General features: G+C 43.1%; 1 protein-coding gene across 8 annotated transcripts in view; it reads right to left on the minus strand.

Moving 5' to 3' along the window:
• Window positions 1-22,054, minus strand: part of CDYL (chromodomain Y like) — a 241,096-nt gene that overhangs the window by 56,774 nt on the left and 162,268 nt on the right. For 5 of the 8 annotated variants that reach the window (XM_042985824.1, XM_042985822.1, XM_042985820.1 and 2 more), the window contains one exon: window positions 15,627-16,293. In XM_042985824.1, coding sequence (XP_042841758.1) covers window positions 15,627-16,293 — 667 coding nt within the window. Of the gene's footprint in view, window positions 1-15,626; window positions 16,294-20,238; window positions 20,399-22,054 lie in introns of those variants that run through there. The other 3 variants (XM_042985828.1, XM_042985827.1, XM_042985826.1) reach the window with 2 other exon arrangements.

Here is a 22,054-nt window from a genome sequence, read left to right on the forward strand (position 1 = left end):
TTTGGGGTGCAAAAAAAAAAAAAAAAAAAAAAAAGAAATGGTCCTTTGAGACTGAGGACAACGGTCTTCAATGTAAGGTGTCCAACATGTAGAAGCCAGAACTGGGGAAGTGGGGGCTCCTCAGCATGAAGCAAGTTTTAGGTCTCCACGTCCTGCAGTTGTAACCCCACTGGGGCCCAAGCCCTCTCTGGTTTATTCATCAAAAACAAATGTCACGTACTGGCACAAAAACAGACACTCAGATCAATGGAACAGAATAGAGAACCCAGAAATGGACCCACAAACATATGGCCAACTAATCTTTGACAAAGCAGGAAAGAATATCCATTGGAATAAAGACAGTCTCTTCAGCAAGTGGTGCCGGGAAAACTGGACAATGACATGCAGAAAAATGAACCTGGACCACTTTCTTACACCATACACAAAAATAAACTCAAAATGGATGAAAGACCTAAACATAAGATAGGAAACCATCAAAATCCTCGGGGAGAAAGCAGGCAAAAACCTCTTTGATTTTGGCTGCAGCAACTTCTTACTCAACACGTCCCCAGAGGCAAGGGAAACAAAAACCAAAAATGAACTACTGGGACCTCATCAAAATAAAAAGTTTCTGCACAGCGAAGCAAACAATCGGTAAAACTAAAAGGCAACTGACAGAATGGGAGAAGATATTTGCAAATGACCTATCAGATAAAGCGTTAATATCTAAAATCTATAAAGAACTTATCAAACTTCACACTCCAAAAACAAATAATCCAGTGAAGAAATGGGCAAAAGACATGAATAGTCACTTCTCCAAAGAAGACATCCACATGGCCAACCAACACATGATAAAAATGCTCAACATCACTCATCAGAGAAACACAAATCAAAACCTCAATGAGATACCACCTCACACCTGTCAGAATGGATAACATTAACAACTCAGGCAACAACATGCTGGCGAGGATGTAGAGAAAGACCATCACTTTTGCACTGCTGGTGGGAATGCAAACTAGTGCAGCCACTCTGGAAAACAGTATGGAGGTTCCTCAAAAAATTAAAAATACAACTACCCTATCACCCAGTAATTGCACTACTAGGTATTTTATCCAAGGGATACAGGTGTGCTGTTTCGAAGGGGCACATGCACCCCAATGTTTATAGCAGCGCTATCAACAATAGCCAAAGTATGGAAAAAGCCCAAATGTCCATTGATGGATGAATGCATAAAGAAGATGTGGTGTGTATGTGTGTGTATACACACACACACACACACACACACACACACACACACACACACACACACTCATAGAGTGGAGTATTACTCAGCAATCAAAAAGAATGAAATCTTGCCATTTGCAACTATGTGGATGGAACCAGAGGGTATGATGCTAAGCAAAATTAGTCAGAAAAAGACAAATATCATATGACTTCACTCATATGAGGACTTTAAGATACAAAAAAGATAAACATAAGGGAAGGGAAGCAAAAATAATATAAAAACAGGGAGGGGGGGGGACAAAACATAAGAGACTCTTAAATACAGAGAACAATCAGAGGGTTGCTGGAGGGGTTGTGGGAGGGTGGATGGGCTAAATGCGTAAGGGACATTAAGGAATCTACTGAAATCATTGTTGCACTATATGCTAACTTGGATGTAAATTAAAAAATAAATTAAAAAAAAAGGAAAAAACAAAACAATACAAAATGTCCTGGCCTTCCCTTTATGACTTCAAAATAATCCAGGGAGGGGTGCCTGGGTGGCTCAGTAGGTTGAACATCTGACTCTTGGTTTTGGCTCAGGTCATGATCTCATGGTTCACGTGTTTGAGCCCCGCCTTGGGCTTGCTCTGATAGCTTGGGGCCTGCTTGGGATTTTCTCTCTCCCTCTCTCTCTGCCCCTCCCCTGCTCACGCTCTCTTGCTCGCTCTCTCTTTCTCGCTCAAAATAAATAAATGAACTTTAAAAAGAACCCACCAAAACCCAAAATAATCTAGGGATTCGTTCTTCCCCACAGATTGCTTCTAAACCCAACCCCCTCAGAATTCAGTATGTCACTGCCAAAAAGGTACTGAAATACTGCCCTCCTTGGTGACAGAGCATGCTTTTCAAAACTAGCTGAGCACTTCAGGGGACAACCTAGGTCTGTCTCACAAGAGGAGAGCCCAGCATCCACAGGCGCATCACACATCCCAAGTACTCAGACTCATGACCTGCCCTGACATGTGGAACACCGAGCTGTCAAAGATTAAGACAGTCCTGTAAGGTCACAAAAGACTCCAGGTGGCTTAATATTCTTAATCAAGTCATGAGGGGATTGGTGAGGACAGAAACTCATGTTTTAGTATCCCAATCATTCATACCGACTTCGATAAGACACCATCATTTTTATACCCATGCTAATGGGTCAGCTATGTGCTTATCCAACTTTTACTTCTGAAATTCAGGTAATGCTGGGTGGTGGTGCATCTCAGGCTGGCTACAGAGCTGTTAACTTCCTGCAGTTGTAACTGAGGATGGGGCGCAGCTCACAGGGGCACAGCTGAAGACCCAGGGGTTGAGGAGATCTGCCAGTAACTAACGTCCCTATCTCAGTGTGCAGGAGGTGTGGCAAATATTCCTCAGCTCGGAGGTGGAGGAGGACTATCTACAGTGCACAGCCTCACTCTAAGTGGCTTACACAGTGGTTAAGTACAAGGTGCAGTTGTGCGACAGGGAACAAATTTACGTATTTTGCCTCCCCTTGCTGTATATACATAACTAAGAAGGTAAACTGCAGACAGAAAGGAGAGAGGGCTATGACTGAGATAACTGGGCACAGAGGAAGATGTCTTCAGGTATCTTGAGAACCAAATGTGCTCCCATTAAAAAAAATATTTTTAAGCACAAGAAACTCTTAATTAATGAAGTAGGAAGGGCAGACCAGATGTTATCATAAATAAACTTGATGCTAAAGTGTCATCTTCTCAAAGGTGGGGAGGGCAGTGGCATGGAGAACCGAAGAGCAAATACACAGTTCAGAAAATAATCTGGAGGAAAAAATACTTTAGGTTAGGATTTAAAGTGTTTTCTTAATATTTCATATTTTGAATGCTTTGGCACAGCCTATTTATGGCCCTAGACTGAGAGGCAATTACATTAGATCCTTATCACTAGGAGAGATGGGTATTTACTACAGGAGGGTAATTACTTTTTTTATAGAGATAGTTTATCTCATTAGATGTCATCATTTCAGGAAGAATAGGTCTGCACAAGGATTAGTTCATTCTAATAGTCTGGTGTACTTCTCTGGCCTTGAGGAATCTGCCCATAACCCTGGGGCTGAACTCAACACCGTGGCCTGGACCAAGAGCACAGTATGACTCCATCCATTCTTGGACCATTTCACCCATGACTCTGGTAGGGAGGCAGTTTTACCAATGTAGCTACTTTCTCTCGTCAACTACAGTGCCATTCAAATAATCCCTAGAGTCGGGAACAAGGCTCCTTGGTGAACACTGATCCTAGCAGGACTAGAAGTCAGCGGCTGTATTTTATTGAGCTCCGAATGATCAATGCAGCACAGTGCCTGGCACACAGTGAATGTTCACTAAGTGCATGATAAGGAGGCATGGAGCTTCCAGAAACTCCCCTGTGCACAGGTGGCTGCTTGTAAGAGAACAGTTGGAACGTATTCAAACAGAAGTTAAAAGCAAGTTTAAAACACGCCTTAAAACCAGAGGAAAAACTATTTCAGGAACTCAGAAGTCACCAAAGATAGTTAATCAGGAGCCAGTAACCATGCTTAGAGCCAAATAACATGAAACAAGTACAGCCAGTTCCAGTCGTAGGGGCCAGAGCCATGGACAGTGGGAGACGTGAGGTGATCTGGGAGCCCTAGTGGACTCAAACTCCTTGGAGAAAGTGAATTAGCAGCTTTCTTGTTCCCTGAGCACCCAGGAAATGGCAAGCAGTTGTACACATTTTGCAGTAGATGGTGTGCTCTTTTATCATTGCATTTGTCTGGTGAAGTTGAATGAACTCTTTACTAGATTTTGCCCTGATAAAACAATATTGTATTAATTTTATTACATAATTAAGATGGTAACTTTGAAATTCAATAATATCAATGAAACAGTAATTATGAAGAGACATGTTAGGATGAGCCACAAAGGAGGAAAAGCCTTTTATCCACTTCCCACTTCTGGCGGCCACCTATCATGAGGCAGGGAACAGAAACCCTGGGATGAAAGTCTTGATTCTTATTCTCAGGAAGCTCCCTGTATGCTGGGGACATAGCTGTAAACAGGAGCGTGTTAGAGCACCTGGCTGGCTCAGTGAATAGAGCATGTGCCTTGATCTTGGGGTCATGAGTTTTAGCCCCATGATGGGGTAGAGATTAAACAAAAATAAAAAAAATATAAGAGGAGCGTGTTGACTCTGCTTAAAAGGACATGTGCAAGTAGAGCAGGGCAGGGGAACGGGGCAGCCTGCTGACCTTGACTGATTTGGAAGAAGGACTCCAAGTGCCCAGGCAGCAGGGGATGGCCCAGCGCAGCTGCAATCCCTGAAGGATGGCCTCCGGCCCCAGCTGCTGCTCTGTCAGCACTCTCCTGATGGCCTGGTGCATCAGACAAATATCCTTCTGCATATGGGTGGCATGGCAGGTGGTCTTAGGGGCTGTGCCACGTAAAGGCTGGGAGAAGAACAGCCACAAAGGTAATTGAAAAGAAACAGCCAGAAAGGTAAAAGGGGAACAAAAACAGTAGTGCTCCAGAAACAGGTATTTTAAAAACAAAGATGAAGCAAGGAGTGTTGGGTTGAGGAGGTCAAGTGTTGGTAGGAGAGCAAAATGGTGCAGCAGTATGGAGGCTCCTCAAAATCAAAAATAGAATTACCATATGATTCAGCAATCCCACTTGTGTGTATTTATCCAAAATAATTCAAAGCAGGATCCTGAAGAGATATTTATAAGCTGCAGCATTATTCACAATAGCCAAGAGGTAGCAGCAACCCAAATGTCTGCGGACAGGTGAACACATAAAGAAAATCCCGTAATAGGCTGCAACATGGATGAAGCCCCAGGGCATTATGTTAAGTGAAATAAGCCAATCAAAAAGGACAAACATTGTACGATTCCCACTCATATGAGGTATCTAAAGTAGTCAAAATCACAAAAGTAGAAAGTAAAATGGTGTTTGCCAAGGGCTATGGGGGAATAGGTGAGGGAGCATTAGTGTTTACAGGGTACAGAGTTTCAGCCTAGTAAGTGAAAACGTTCTAGAGCTCTGCAGCACAGCAATGTAAATACACTTAGCGTTCCGGGTCTACACATTTAAAAAACATTTAAGACTGTAACCTTAAGGTTTGTGTGTTTGTTGCCACAATTAAAATGAAAACAAAACAAAGACGTGGTGATCGTATTAACTGTGGCTGGGACTGGGGTGCCTGGCTGGCTTAGTGGGTTAAGCATCCAACTCTCGATTTTGGCTCAGGTTGTGATCTCACCGTTCATGAACTCCAGCCCTGCGTTGGGCTCTGCGCTGACAGTACAGAGCCTGTTTGGGATTCTCTCTTCCTCTCTCTCTGCTGCTCCCCGTTTGCTCTTCCAAATAAATAAATAAACTTAAAAAAAAATGTGGCTGGGAGTGGCCTGTTCTGATGAAGACAAACACCAGATCCAGTAAGTGGAGGTGGCTGTGGCCCAGAGGCTAAGAACACCTGTTCACAGAGCAGGAGCCACGCTGGGGGTGGCTGGGAAAGGAAAAGAGCAAGCAATCATGGATGAGATGCTCCAGAAGCGTGACCTAAAAGGAAAATGAGAATCAGGGTGGAAACAAGCATAGCCCTGAAGAAAAGGTGTTCATGAATTCTAGTCCCTTCACTTCTTTCTGCCTGGCATTCCCCATAAAACGGACATGACTTAACAGTCCTAGTAACACATGGGTGGAGTGAACCCACCACACTGTGAAAATTCGGTAAATGGCAGCCGTGACTATGATGAGTGAGGAGGCTTTCATGTGGAGCCTGGTCCTCTGGGGGTGATGGCCATGCTGGGGTGAGAAGGAAGGGCTGTGACCCTGAAGCCTGGGTCTCTGGGGAATGCTGACATAGGACCAAGAGGCTGGTGAATCAGTGAGGAGGAAGGATAAGGAGTCAGAAAACACAGGCCTCAGCACAGAATCTTCTTCATCGGAGTCTGGAGGAGGATGACCGGCCCCCCCCTCCCCAAGCCTGGCAGCACTGGGGATGAGCTCTCTCTGCTCCTGAGGCCACAAGGGAAGGCAGAGGACCAGCGAGCAGGGCAGGCTTCTGGTTTCAGGGAGGCGAATGGGAAATCCTCTTTGAGGAGGTTGAGAACTTGACAAAGACAGAGCTATGAAATGCTGCAGGTGTGCTACTAAGTTGGGGGCAGCGGACAAGGGGGCAGAAGGCAGTCCGACTAGGAAAAAGGACAGGAAAAGGCTGTAGGGCTTCCTCAGAGGCTGTAGCTTGGGAAGGACAATGAAGAATTGCACAGAATCACACAGCGAGCTTGTTTGCATCTCAAAATGACCAAGAACCTAAGGCACCGGAAAGGCTCCACTGGTCTGAAGCTCATTCTAGTGACACTGAGCCCCAGAAGTGAATAAATTTGGGTGCGGGGCCCTACTTATTGGGCGTAAAGTCGCCTCCTGGATATTGTTATATAGAGCAAAATTATTCACTGGTAGTTTTAAAAGATGTTCTGCACCATTAACCTACAGATGTTTTCTTCGGTTTTCCCAGCTCCAAGAATCACATATCATTCTCTATTTGCAAGCAAGCTCAAAACTTGCCTTGGCCCTTAATTCCTTGGCAGTTTCTCCCAACCACCCTCACAGACCTTGTTTCCTCTTCACACAAATCCTTTTTAGAAGACAGACGCTACTGATGAAAGTAGAAGTGAAAAAAATTGCTCAAACAACTCATTCACTCCCATACAAATGTTAATTAAGCACCTATTGTATGTAAACAATGGGAGTAGACAATGTAGGAAATTTTAAAGGAGATTAAAATGTTTGCTACAATGCTTTCCCATTCTACTATCTGAAGTTTTATTGAGTTTGTCTTTCTGTTCTGGATCTTTCTCTGGATTTCTTCTGCCAGATTTTACTTTCTCAGAGATTCCTCTGAGGAATCAGCTCTCCTCTACCCAGCCTCGGTAGGTGTCCAAGCCACTTGAGATAAGACTTCACCCAAAGCAAAAGCACCTTGGGGAATAGGACTCCTTAGTGTCTTCTTTCAAGAGGCCCCTAATAAACTGACAAACACAGCCTTTCCTCATTTGTAATTAAGAAATATGCCTTGTAAACGGTGACCTACCAAATTAGGAGGACATACACACAGTGCCTAGTGCCCCCAAACACAGGGCCCTAACAACTACAAAGGAAGAAGAGCACACAGTTACACACAAAAATAGAAAATGAAAAGGCAAACACAGTTCATTCTTGTAAGCAACACCTAGGTGTATTGGGAGACGACACCATGTTCAGTTTGAGAGGACTGCCCAAAAGCTACAACATGGACTGAAATGATCACTATTCATTTACTATTCAATATTTAACAGCCATGATATTCTGTAACCTAGGGAAGCGCTGTTATATTTTAAGGGTACTCAGTAATCTTAATTGTGTTGTGATTGTCAAAAGCTCAGTCTCTACTTTCACCCTTACTGTTAATAGCCCTGGGTTTCCCTTGGGCAACCAGAGTGTGGATGAAGCTGATCTCTCCTGGAACTTCGGGAAAGAGAAGAATTTTCTGCCTGGTTTGCTGAGAGGGTTAGGATGCCAGCTAGAACTGTGGATGGCACGTGCCTTCCCTGTGGGGAGGGTTTGCATGAATGCAGCCAAGAGAGCCCACAGGGGGAGAGGGCATGGATCCATTCAGGCAATGGGTCCAGCTGTGCCTGGGACTTGCTCACCTGAGCCAATATATGGCATTTTTGTTTGCCTGTTTAAGCCAATTTGAGTTCAGCTTCACTTGACAGAGAACAAGTCCTGTGATGTAGTTCTGGCAACAGGGTGAATTAGGCTTATAAAAAAATCCCTTTTGCCACTGTGACAAGAAGAACTGAAGTCAGGAGTGGGTTATAATATGGACCTTCTGTCCCACCAACTTGCTGAGTGATTTTGTTTTTTACCAAATTCCTTTTTCTTTCACAACCAGGCTCATCTATAAAATAAGCATTCTCTGAAAGAGGGAGAATAATGTTAGAGGGACATAGAAGACAGAGCAAAGGCAACAGAACAGCATGTTTGGAAAGAAGACCAGACAGCCAGTACACTGTGTATCCATAGCTGCTCTTGCCCCTACAATACAGGATGTCATTAGAGGAATATTCCAGAAGGCTAGTACCCTGCTAAAGACAACAGCAATAAAAATGGGAATGCAGAAGACAAGCGGGATTTGTATCAGGTGTTCAATCCTCTTTTAACAAGTATCAACAAGAACAAGTATTTTCAAAAATAGGAATTTCACTTGAATTGGGTGACTTTTTTATTCTGTCCTTGTGCCAGTCAGTTACAAAGTTCAGGAGGAGGAGCAGGATTGCAGGAACTGGAGTCAGATTCTTTTCTGACATATGACCTAAGGGATCCAGATTTCACTTAAATTGTAAAACTCTAAGTTAATAAAATACACTTTGGTATATTAGAAACTGAGCAGGAACGATAAAATTAATGGGAATTAATTTGAAGTTTTCTTATTAAACTTTTGTAAGTATCTTCAGGCAGAGACCAGATGGCACTATTCATCCTAACCCCTGGCATGGAAGTTCTCAGTCCTTGAGTGGGTGCTGGGGGAACCAAAAGTCAGTGACCTCTTCTGAAATGCTCCCATTAGAAGTGTGAACTCTCCAGCTCAAACACGTGGAGATTAATGTGGTCCCTGGCAGAGATGACACACACATTCACAAAGTCTTCACGTTTTGAAAAGTTGGAACTGTGCACCTCCCCCCACTTCAATAGGCAAGAGAAAATGTAAAGGGAATTAACAGAAAAGTAAGTACAAACAATTACAACCTGTGAAATCAGAATTTTCATGCTTTAAAATGAAAACCATGAGATAACAGTTTTCTACCTTAAATATCTGTCAGATATTGAAAAGCTGATTAAGAACAATAGGTAAATAGGCACTCACAATATTTATAGCTTGTTTAGAGAGCAATTTGGCAACATCTAGCAAAATCTTTAATTACAGTCTTGTACTTTACTAGTGTTTACAACAGTGAGTCTCCAGCTAACATGCAAATGGCTCAGGAAAAAATGTATATGCACATACAGATATGTGAGTGTATAAACATCCACTCACACCCAGGGGAGGGAGAAAGTCAGTGAGGCAAACTGAAAACAACTGGTGAATGTGGATGAAGTGTATGGGTTCTTCTTTACTGGTTTTGCAACTTTTCCATAAATTTGAAATCATATAAAAAAAAAGACAAAAAAATCAAGTTTAAAACTTCAAAGCAAGTGAGGTAGAGTCAGAGTCTTAAAATAGAGAGCTCTCCACAACATGATGTTAAATGAAAGAGGCAAATACCAGAACTTATAGGATTCCATACCAAAGGATGTGAATATGGAGAAGGTCTGAAATGACACATGTCAAACTATTAATGTTCCCTCTGAAGTAAATGGTATTCTGAGGGGAGGAGGTAATGGTAAACTGTCCTCTTTTGCTCAACGTACTTCTAACAACTTGTGTAAGAATTCATAATATCTATGTATGACTCAGGTTTAAGGCAGGAGGTGCATTAACATTTCTGCTGTTGCAGTGTCAATGAAATGTATTCATTTATGTGGAAAACACGCCCAATGTCTACCGCTAAGGTTCTCACTTCGTGGATGCACCCAGACACAGGGCCCTGCGCAGGCAGATGGAAATAACAGACACAGTGCTCTGTCACGATGCCTGAGGCCTTTACTAGGATCCTTATTAAGGGCAGGCCCTGGGATGCTAATCCAGTAAGTGTCCAGGCCCAAATGCCAAAGTGCCCCTGCTGAGTAATAAAGACACTGAATCACCACTAGGAGGTATGTATGATATCGTCACACAATAAATAGCCACAAATCAATTTAGAAGAATGAAGAAGGGCTATTTGCACAGATATGAAAATATATCTAAATGTATCAAAATTAAAAATAAAACCCTAAGTTGTAGAGCCATATGTCAGGTATGAGCCCATTGATGTATTTAAAAGATGTGCATGTTTATATAATTTCTGGAAGGAAAAAACTGTTAACAGCAGTTATCTCTGGAGAGTAGGAGCAGGAGGTGGGGCTTTCTACTTTTCTTTTTTTCTTTGAAACATTTTAATTATTTTATAATGTTTTTCTGTCATTTAAAATTTCTAATTAGAAATATTTATTGAAAGAGTAACAAAAGTCTAAAGACAATTTCAAATCAAGATATATAAGGCTAATAAGCAGCCTCACGAGAGAACAGGAATCTAACTATAAAGAATCTAAAATATAAACAGAAGAAATTAGTTGTGTATTTTTATTTATTTCCCATCTTCCTCCATAAAAACCAAACTTAAAAGAAAGCACGGTACAGGGAAGGTAGTTGTGGAACTTTGGCAAGCACCAAAGCCACCTGGAGGGCTCGGGAAACAGACTGCTGGACCCAGCCGAGATTCTAGTTCGGGAGGTGTGGCGGGGGCGCAGGGATGAGCATTTCTAACAGGTCACCCAGATGCTGGGCACCACACTTTGAGAATCACTGGTATAGGAAAACATAAGAAAGTGGAAATGAAGAGCAAACACTAAACAGTCACAAGGGCTCTGAAGTAGGTTTGCTGGGTCACCCTTGCCCCAAGTCCTAACTGTCCTTGAACATACCATAAAACCCTGCAAGTGCAGGGGGAGGGGAAGTCTCCCCAGCAGCACAGACGCTGGGCAGGCGGGTCTCGGCTGCTCTTGCTGGGATGTGTGCTGGTCCAGAGCTGGCTGGGTTGATCCCTGAAACTTCTTAGTCCAGGTGAACTTGGCATATTCAATTCATTTTTACGTGAGATAGGAGACAGGATTACAAAAGGTGAGCTGATGTCTATGTCTAACGTCCTGGAAAGGCTCTATGTGAAAACAGCGGTCAAATTAGGTGTAAGTGAGAAAATGGGAAAAAATGAAAAAATTCCAGGACTGTGTACTCAGATTTGTAAGTCCCAAAGTGTCTGCCCCATTTCAATGAAATCCAAATTGGCAATAGTAGATGATGTGTCTGGATGTACTTCACACAAAACCGAACTCTGATCAATCAACCGATCTCCAAAGTCAGGCCCTTTCCATGGACCCATGGAAAGGGCCTGACTCACCAGACAACTGGCAAACGAAAGTACCCGTTCATTGAAAGGCCTTGGCTCTATGTCGATCGCAAATGGTTGCACATTTTTAATGTTTAGCCTTTGTTTTCGGAGTAGACATGTCCTATTGAGGCCCTGCTGAGCGGTTTTCTGCCACCGGTCTCCTGATTTCTTCCCTTTCTCTGACTTAAATTCCAATCTCGGCACAGAAATTGCAAATGGCCCTGGGGGACCGGGGCCTCTTCCAAGGGTGGAGCTATTGATTTGGTACAACATCTTCCCTGATAATAACAGAGAAGGGAGATAGATCATCAGGCTTCATATTCTTATTGAGAGGAACTTACACTCCAGCTCCTCAGAAGAAGCCATATTTTCCTAAACAACTGCTCCTGGGAGCCTCCTTCAATAGAAATGCTCACAGAATAAAAGACTTGAGGCATGTTAAGGTACTTCCCCGCTTTCCTCCTGAATCTGTTGGCTCTGACTTCATATCCATCAACTTCTAAGCAATTACACTGATCAGGTTTAGACCTCATTTTTTAAAATGTGTGCTAACAGTATTTTCTCAAATGTACAATGATGATCAGTTATACATTTGAATTCACAAAAGAACAAAGTAACAATAATCCAGTTTATAAAAGCAATTGCTTCTTTCGTAGGATTAATTCGTTAGGCAATTAAAAGACCAAGAAAATACTATCATTAACAAAGAGTAGAAAGAAGGCAGCCACATCACCTAAATTTAAGATTTTTTCATATCTCTGAGTGAAGCAATATAGTCATCTTTTAAACCTGTTTCACACTTAAAACAGTTACAAGCCACATATACATATGGTTATTCTGTAAAAGTAATCGTGTGTGTTAAAATTCTCCAGAAACATTTACTCTTTTGGTTAACAGATATTTAAATATCTGTTGTGTTTGGTGGCAAAAAATATCCCTCATACACACATGATTAATGTTTTGAATAAGAGATGATTCATTCCCCAGTGACTCCATGAGTATCTGCTTCAATTAGTTTTAAAAAAACAAATCAGTTTTCTCATGTAGCTCTAAAATTAATGTGGAAAGTAAAAACAAACAACGACTTTAAGAGATTATGAGTGTAGACCAGCAAGCTGATGCGGCTTCAGTACTGCTCTCTCAGGAAAGAAACGCCCCAAGGGCGAGTAAGAGGTTTTCTGGGACGTTTCTGTGCTTCTGGCCTCTGTACCCTGTCATTTCAATAGCATTTCTTCCCTCACATCTAGTGTGATCTGGCGACAGGGCTGCCAAGAACTCACTATACCATCTTTGTCTTCCATGAGTACCCCTTCTACTGGACTCGTTCCCTGACAAACACCGGCAGCATGTGCTACGAACAGGCACTGCTCAGGACACGGGAGGATTCAGCCCTGGCAAAACCAGATCCCTTCTTGGAGCCTACTCGCCAGAGGAGGGAACAAAAGCATCTTTCTGCAAAGGAGAAGGGTGAAGAGAAGCAGAGGCACTCATCCACCCGAGCACCTGTCTGTAGGTGGCCATGCTGTCTAGGACACCACTTGCTTTTTGCCATCATGCTTCGCTCAGAAAGGACACTCCCACAGTAGGCTGTGGAGGGAGGAGGAGATGGTTCTTTTCCCTTTAAATCTTCAAGCCTGATTTAGATCATGGCCATTGGGGATGTCATTTACCGCTGTTCTAAAAACATTCCCGAGCAGCTTCTATTCTTTCTCTGGTCTAAGTGTTCTCAACAGTATATAGGACTCAGGGTCAGGAGAGAAAGGAGGTCATGAGGGCCTTGGAAATACAGTGTTACTCCCGTCCCAATCAACCTGCCTACCTTCACAGAACAAGATAAAATAATTTGAGATTTTATGCTTACATATCCGTGGTGGTTTTAACCAAAGCCACCTTTATGGACATTTAAAAATTTTTTGACATGGGAATAGTAATAAAAAAGGAAGTCACTAACTCCTTATTTAAACTGAACCCAATATCCTCGTTTTATACAAAACTGAAGGCTTTGCTGAGGGGAGCCAAGCTTGCGTAACTGTGGTAAAAACAGAACGTGGAAACTTAAAGGGTCAAAAAAGTTTTGAAAATCACGCCCCATCACCCATAAAAATGAATGTACACACAACTTTTGTGGATAAAGGGGAACCACAGATCTTCTAAAGTCTTTTGTATCCCTTTACTTTCCAAAAATACTGCCCTAGGACTGTGACTTCCTAGAGCAAGACTTAGCAAACTTTTTCTGTAAAGAGCCAGACTGTCAATTTTTTCAGCTTTGCAGGCCATACAGTCTCTGTCATAACGATTCAACTCTGTCCTTGACCATAAGTGCCACAGACCATAAGTGAATGAATGAAATGTGGCTGTGTTCCAATAAAACTTTATTTATGGACACAAAAATTTTGATTTCTTATGTTTTCACATGGCATTAAATATTATTCCTCTTGATTTTCCCAAACATTAGAAAGTGTAAAAACCATTCTTAGCTTGCAGGCCATATGGAAAAGGCAAGTGGGCTGGTTGCCAAGCCCTGCCCTTATCTGCTAGATAAGAGCCCAGCAGAGTGCTTGGCCCTGAGTAATCAATAGAGAAGTCTATGTTCCCGGTCTAGTGGAGGCAGCAAGAAATGGAGAGAACACAGGAGTAGGAATTAAGAAACATGTTCTGATTCTATCTCTGCCTTCAGTTCTCTCTGAACATCACAATCTCCTTGGACTCAGCTCCCCTCTCTGTGACAAGCAGCATGCAATCAGATGGCTGATAAAGTCTCTTCTGCTTCTGAACCTCTACGATCCTTCATTTACAACAACGTAAAAGAAAACTGGGTCTACGAGCAAGGCCAACAGTTCAGGAAGTCAGCTCGGTAAATAAGCTCATACAAGTTCCAGGCGAGGGCAAAACTCCTGGAGTAAGGAAGAAAAGCAGCATTTGGGTAAAGTGTGTTATCTGAAAGACACTAGCAAGATGGCAATTTACTGCCCCAAGGGAACCCCTGGATTTCCGTTTCCTCATTGCTACACAAACGTCTAAGCCAAAACTTTTTGATGCACCACAGCAAGATGGTTAGAGTGCCATCTCAGGTGAGCATTTCTCTTTGGAGGGAAATAAGCTTCCCTCTCGCTTTCTTTCATTCTACTAAGGGTGAGTTGGGGGAGACAGGCAGATAGACATGATCACAGTTCTGCTACACAGAGGAGGCGGGCAGCATAGGAGACCAGAGGACACAAAAGCAGGTGGGCCCTGCATCAGAGGCGTAGTGGGAGGTCCCGGGGTGACTGAGGAGCAGGGGAAGCATGATGCTCCTGGCAGAGGACAGCAGGAGTGCCGACGTGGAGAGAGGGAGCTGAGAGGGCAGTGCGGGCCAAGCAGAGACTCAGGAGCACGCTTGCGAACTACAGCAACGGTGGTACGGTCAGACTGGTGGCGGGGATGCTCCTCCCATCCAATAATTATAGAAAATGGATGGGAACTGTCAAAAGGCAGGAAGCAGGGAGACCTGTGAGAAAGCTACGGCAGGTAAGAAGTGACCAGGGCCCCAAGTAAGGGAAAGCTAGTGGGGCTTACAGTAGAGAAATCCGTAACAGAATTCTATAATGATGGGTGGCTAGATGAGGCATGGGGGAAGCAAAGGGGATGGAAGCTGTCCGTGATAATCCCACCTGCACTATCTGAGAAGCTGGGGAGGCCATGGTTCAACCAACTAAGCTGCAGAATCCAAGAGCAGGAGTGGAAACAAAACAGGAAATACCACCCCAATTGAACAGACTCCTATTCTGTAAAAGGGACAGTGGGATCCGAACAGTTGACCATTACAGAGAACAAAAGCCCAAATCCTGAAGGTACATTGTACTTCCACTGAAAGAAATTGCTGGTTATGTAGATGGGTTAGCAAAATAAGGATCATGACATCTAAGGATCATGACCCAATACAGGTCACACTCAGAAAATTCAGACGGACCCTGAACATGAGACTCAGTGTCTGAGATGCATAAATGTTCACAAACTTGTTATAAAGGAAAACTACCGAGCATAACCGATTTAGAGCAAGACGCCTTTTAAATGGTGGTACGGTTTATGGATGCACACTGAACGCATAGCGAGAGCTGATTTAAAACATAAATGCTAAAGGCTTCAAGTGAGGAAAGAGGCTGTGGCACCTCTCACAGTTCCAGTGCATGTCTGTTAGAAACAGACTGCAGGTTCCCCAGATTTTCATCGGCCTGCTCTCCGGACCAGGACCAGCATGTATGGAAGGAGCACCTACACACCTTGAAAAAGTCACCAGCATGCTGAGTAACAGCCCGTGGCCATCGACAGGGACGCTGCCCACTGAGCAGCTCACCTGGACACTCACCTTTTCCGTTAACAGCTAATCCCGTGGCCATGGCCGCAGTCACAGGGCCAGACACCTGAGGCACTAATGGATGTATTCGTGGCCTGCTCCCCATTCTAGCTCGCTCTGCACCAGGGCCCAGTAAAGCTCCGACTGGCTTTTCGGCGGCCACTTCTGGTGCTACTGTGTCCTCCTGACCCTGTTCGACGGGGTCCAGTTTCTCAGGGCTCTCATTCTGAAAGCCGTCCACTGCGGTCCTGCTCTTAATGGGGCTCTTAGGCACAAGTATCTTTATACCTGATTTTGCCAGGTCCATATTCTTCCGGTTTGAGAGAGATGGAGCTGTGTTTCTCCTGAACTTCTGGCTGGCAGCAAACAGCTGACTGTTTTTGGACTCGTGGTCTTTGCCAATCACTAGTGACTTAGGAGAGGTCTTGGAAAAGTTGCTGTTGGTGGATCTGGAGATCTGTTTCCTGGCATTGTTTGGAGAGGTCCTGTTTGTTCTGGGTAGTGTGCTTTCTTTCTGCTTTTCAGTGTGGCGTCTGTTAAAATCGTGGATGTACTCCTCACAGTTCACAAGGTGCTGCTCTGGTTCCCAGGTGTCATCCTCACTGTCATAGCCTTTCCACCGAACCAGATATTCTGTCTTCCCTTTTTTATTTTTCCTTTTGTCAACAATCCTTTCAACCTGTTTGTCAATAGAAAAGAAAGAAGTGTAAACATAACATCTGAAAAAAAGCACAGAGTTAATAAGGAAGCATCAAAAACAATAAAAAACACAACGGATGAGGAAAACAACCTTCTCTTCCCCATGCCGAACCATCTGAAAATCAGGAACAGAACATTTGGGATTTTAGCAGTTTTGCTAAAATCGAGTCAGACAAAATGCTAAAACTTTATGCCCAGAATATATTGAGGTACATTAGGTAGCTTATTTTTCTGTGATTCAAAGGGGGCTCTTTTAAAAATTTTTACATGAAACCTGGACCACCTGAGTTGGTTTTCAGTTACAACTGGCACAGGATTTGTCACCTACAGCCTTCTGCCTGGTCATCCTTAGGGTACCGATGGCAGACACTCACACACTAGCTTGGCTGTGCTAAATGCAGGTAGCTACCAAGGGCCCAGGGCTGAGGAAACACAGTCAGCATTGGAAGCAGCATTAGAAGCACTTGGTTAAAACTGAAAAAAAGGTCAACAGACAATGTGATGCTCTATCGGTAACAAAACGGTCTGGAACAGTCAGTTATTTACTTTCAAATTTTGGTTTGAACTAATTTTATGCTAACACCTTCAAAGGAAAATGCTGTTAATCCTGGAATTTGATGGTCAATACATCTCATATCTTTTTTTCTTTTATTTATATTTTTTATTTTTTTTGGGGGGGTTGGTAGCACACAAGCATGAATGAGGGAGAGGGAGATAGAGAATCTTAAGCAGGCTCCACACTCAGCATGGAGCCCAATGTGGGGCTCGATCTCATGACCCTGGGATCATGACCTGAGCCGAAATTGAGTTGGACGCTCAACCGACCAAGCCACTCAGCACCCCAATACATCCATATCTAGCTTATGAATTCACACAAATTTATGAATCTGCCTTGAAAGACAGTTATTATTATTGTAACCAATTCTACTACCTTAACATTCTTTATTTTAATTTAATTAATTTTGTTTTGATTTGTTTTAGAAAGACAGCATGTGTGAGCAAGTGGGGAAGGGGTAGAGGGAGTTAGAGAGAATTTTAAGCAGGCTCCACTCAGCATGGACCTCACTGCGGGGCTTGATTTCACAACCCTGGTATCATGACTTGAGCTGAACGCTCAAGTGACTGAGCCATCCAGGTGCCTCAGTACCTTAACATTCTTAAGTATAAATGGGTGATCTTCTATGACTTGCATAAATGAATATATTTGACATAATATCTCCCATGTTATTGAGGAAACACTGAGAATATGTTGTAATCTCTCTAGCTAGCATAAAAACCATCAGCCTGCTTCCCCAGTGGCAGCACGCATCTTTGTACCTTGTAGGGAGAGGCCTACAGCCATAGAGCAGCTCTTTAATTAAGGATGCAAAATCTAAGCCCATCAATTACCAAGAACATCAATAAATTTCTGGCAAAGTTACAGGTCAGGTCAGATGACTCAAAGGTATATTTAGTTCTCCAACATTCCAAAATAACAGAGGCTAATTTGGAGTACCACTATAGACACTTTTGGAGAATGGGAGAGTACCTTACCCATCATTCCCCCTACTCTTAAACTCCGCCCCCCCCCAAAGAACTCTCCAATGTCTACCTGGGATATACGGAATTAAAACACCTAACTACAGAAAAGCCTAAAATTAAATACACATTATTGCTTCTGTGAAAAAAGGATTAAAAAAGAAAGGACTTGTTTCAGCAGGTGGCAGATTTCATGCCTAACAAATCTCCTCAGAGATAACTAATCATCTCTGTAGATTATTAACTAATAACTAATGTCCGATCTGCATATGTAAGTCCACACAGTCCACAAGATAGCATGGAAAGCTTTGAAAGTAATTCTCTTCCTGCTCCTTTGCTTGCCGAAAGTTATGTATAAAGGCTTAAGTACTTCCATATAAGTAAAAGACACATTTCTGGAAAATTCTACACAAATCAATTTCACAGCAGAAATAGCTTAAAAGTTTTTAAGACAAGGGGTAAAGAGATTGTCTCTTAAGAGAAAACTACATTTTAATACTTATTTTCTTTAAGTCAATTTCCGTCCCAGAAGCATGAAGTACAGCTGACCCTTGAACAACACAGGAGTTAGGGGCACTGACCCCCCGTCTCTAAGGCAGCAAAAAATCTGCATATAATGTTTGGCTCTTCAGAAAGTTAACTACTCATAGCCTACTGATGATTGGCAGGCTTACCAGTAACATATACTGCCGATTAACACATACTCTGTGTGTGCATTCTGCACCCTATTCTTACAATAAACCAGAGAAGAGTTAAGAAAGTTAAGAAGAGAGTTAAGAAAAGAGAGTGTTAAGAAAGTCCTAAGAACAAGAAAATACACTACAGTTCTGTATTTATTGGGAAAAATCTGCACGCAGTTCAAAGCCATGTCGTTCAAGGGTCAAGTGTCCATTACACCAGAGCAGCCCCTTTTCCTTAAAGCTGAAGGGGCGGGGGGGGGGGTCTAGTGATGCAGGATGAGACTCCTGCCCCTCCTCTCCTTGCATCCCTGGTGTTTCCTCTCTAGGGCCGCAATCGAGCCTGTGCTTGCCAGTCCCCCACCGGCCTGCCCCCCTCCCAGTGGCTGCAGTGCTGAATGTGCTGTTTCAAGTATACTCAGTGGCCGGACTTTGTTTAGACACTGAAGGGAGGCAGTAAGAGGGGGCACGTTAGACTGGGGGATGGCAAACTTCAGGCCCACACAGACCATATGGGCTCCCAACCACTGAACTCTGCTGCCGCAGCACAAAAACAGCCACAAGCAGCATGTAAATGAGGAGACATTAAAAACAAAACAATTCTATTTACGGACACTAAAGTTAGAATTTTGTAATTTTCATGTGTCATGAAATATTAAACTTTTGGTTTTTTTCAACCATTGATACATGTAAAAATGATTCTTCAAGTTAACCTGCCAAGTCATAGTTTGCTGACCCTTATTTTAGACTGTGAGAAAGCCACAGGACATAGGACATTCAGGTTGCAGACTTGCAGTCCTACTAATTCTCACAGGGGAACATGGTTTGCAAACTGACAAGACGTGTGGCTGACAAGGGGCCGGCAACCATGCCTTTTAAGTGGCAGGTCTAGAAGCGTCACTCCAGGCACTAGACTCAGGAGAGGGAGGTTTGGGCCAGTGACCACCACAGTCTTCTAATACCAATCTCACACTAAACTGGGTATGTGACACCTTCTCCTCTTCATTCAGGGACAGATGTCCTTCTTCCCCCTTTGAAAGGTAAAGTCCTGCTGATTCCTAATCTGAGTGGCTAAAATAGTCTCCCACAAAAAGGCATTGCCTGGATTTGAAAAAAACTTACTGTAATATTAAGCCTAAGATAATTTCCAGAGTGCTTTTATGGTGGCGAGGGAGGAAAACCTTGATCACAAGAGAAACACATAAATAAACCTTCCTTCAGATTTTCAGTCCCTTCTGTGTGAGTCCTTCCCCTCCCTGCAAACATAACTGTTTCTGAAAACTATTATCAATGAACAGTGTTTCTCACAGTATATGCTCAAGTATCCACTTCTAGTTACAGAATTTCAGTGCAAAGAATTTTATGTAAAACAAACATTACATCAGTATAGAAGTTCTATTATAGATTCTTAAAAACCAAGACAAAATGAAGAAAGTCATGAAAATCGCATCCAAATTACTTAGATTGTTTTGCTATGTTACCCACAATCACATGTGCAGCAAAATTCTGGCAAATCCAAATCACAATAGCCTTCTTTGACTACCTGTGTCATAGTAAACTCACCAAAGTTCTTTCTGTTAGGATTTCCTTCTAAAACTCAACCTAAAAAGCCAAGATGTGACACAAGTAGAGCAAGGCTTTCCTTAACATTACAATGTCCCCTGATGGTTTGCAGAGCAGTGAAATTAACCAAAAAGGATCATTCCAAACACTGAACACACTTTACCTACCTCAGAGCACATCCTGATAGCTGTGGCTCCAGGAATGAGCTGAAATGTGCTACCAGGTTGCAGAAGCCAGAAAAGGATAGACAAAAGGTTCACCAACACAGGAAACAAAAACCCACAGAGAAGTCCAAACTGGTTAAAGAGCTCAGGAAGAGTAGGAAGAAAGAGTAACTGCTGCTGTTACATTTAAATGCCAAACGGCCTAGAAAATGTATCAGGGCAAGGCATGCAAATATATCAGCTTACAAGAAAAGACCTAAGTTGCAAAACAATCACAGTAGGAAAAATTTGGCACATTGTATCATCGTCGACAACCCTGTCAGCAAGATGCTGTTGCTTGCTGATACTTGCCGTGATTCCTCCCAGAACAGTGGAACAGGCTGCCAGGATAACTCTGACACCACAAGAGATGCTGAGAGCTTTTCTCAGGCTTGGGTCTTACACCAAAGGCTGGGAAATTCGAAACAACAGCATCACTATGGAAAAAATGAATAAACAAAACCCCTGCTTTTATCAAAGAGTTCTAGTGGGCCTTTGAAAAGCAACGGCTTTTTATTTTTTCTTCTCTTCACATTTTTATTTAAATTTAAGTTCTAGTTAGTTGACATACAGTGCAATATTAGCAACAGCTCTTTAAATGAGGGAGAGGAGTGTCTCAGCAGCCATTTGAAAAGTTGTGTTTACTATTAAGAATAGGAAAAGTTGCCTGAATTACTAAGAACATTTGCTAACTATTAAAAACACAAGCAGACAGTTCCACTGCCAGAAATAAAGGAATAATATAAACATAAATATTTGAAAAACACTGTAAAGAAACGAAAAGCCGGTAGAAACTGAGGGGATGGGACCCTTCAAACAAGAGAAGCCAAGGGCTTCTGCACTCCCCAGGCGGCTGGCAGGCCTCAGGCAGAAAGTGCAGTCTTCCAGGCTTTGACGTCAGAGGGCAGAGTCAGGGATTGACAGAGAGATCACAGACAGGAGGGCCCCACAGAAGGGGGAGCCCCCCAAACAACTTTATAACCCCCCTCAAATCCCAGGCGTGCTCCTGGACTACCATACCAGGCTCGTGGAGAGCAACAATTGGTGTGTTGGAGGCGCTGGGTTTGGGGATTCACTGGGAGAACTCCCAGGACTCAGCGTGCAGTCTCTCTCACGGCTGTGGCTTAATACAGCGGGAGGACACTAAGCACAATGAGCAAAGGGAAAAGTGTGTGCAGGCAAGTCTGAGAGAAACCAAACACGAGCCTGCAAGGTCCTCTCCCAGGGGACTCTGACAGGATGAGCTCCGTTCCTCCAGCCACAAGATGTCATAGCACATGCAAAATGCTGTCTACCAGAGAAGCTCATTAAGGACTTCCTGCCTGGGATTTTTCATTGGGGGCTGGCCACAGAGGCATCCTCTGCCTAGCATGTATCAAAATTCCAGATTCTTGAAGGAAAGCAGTGTTCAGCATAAACCATACCAATGAACACCATAGTCAAACCTAAACGAACCAAGATAAGGACACCACCAGCCAGCCAGTGAGTAGAGGACAGGAGACATTACAGACAGGACCACAACAATGGGGGCCAGGAGGCAAAGCACTGAAGGGAAAATCCTGTTAACTTAGAATTCTAGATCTAAAAAAATATGCTTCAAAAGCAAACGTAGAGTTCCCTTTCTGGGATAGCAGAATAAATAAGTAGCTCTGTAAACACCCTCTCCAACCAAATAAGCAAAGCTCGTGAACACTACTATAAAAAAAGAAAAAAGAAAGAAAAAAAAATCACAAAATCCTAAAGTCTCTGGAAATTGTCCTAAAGCCATGGAGCAAATGGA

The sequence above is a fragment of the Panthera tigris genome, chromosome B2, assembly GCF_018350195.1.
Source record: "Panthera tigris isolate Pti1 chromosome B2, P.tigris_Pti1_mat1.1, whole genome shotgun sequence".
Taxonomy (NCBI): domain Eukaryota; kingdom Metazoa; phylum Chordata; class Mammalia; order Carnivora; family Felidae; genus Panthera; species Panthera tigris.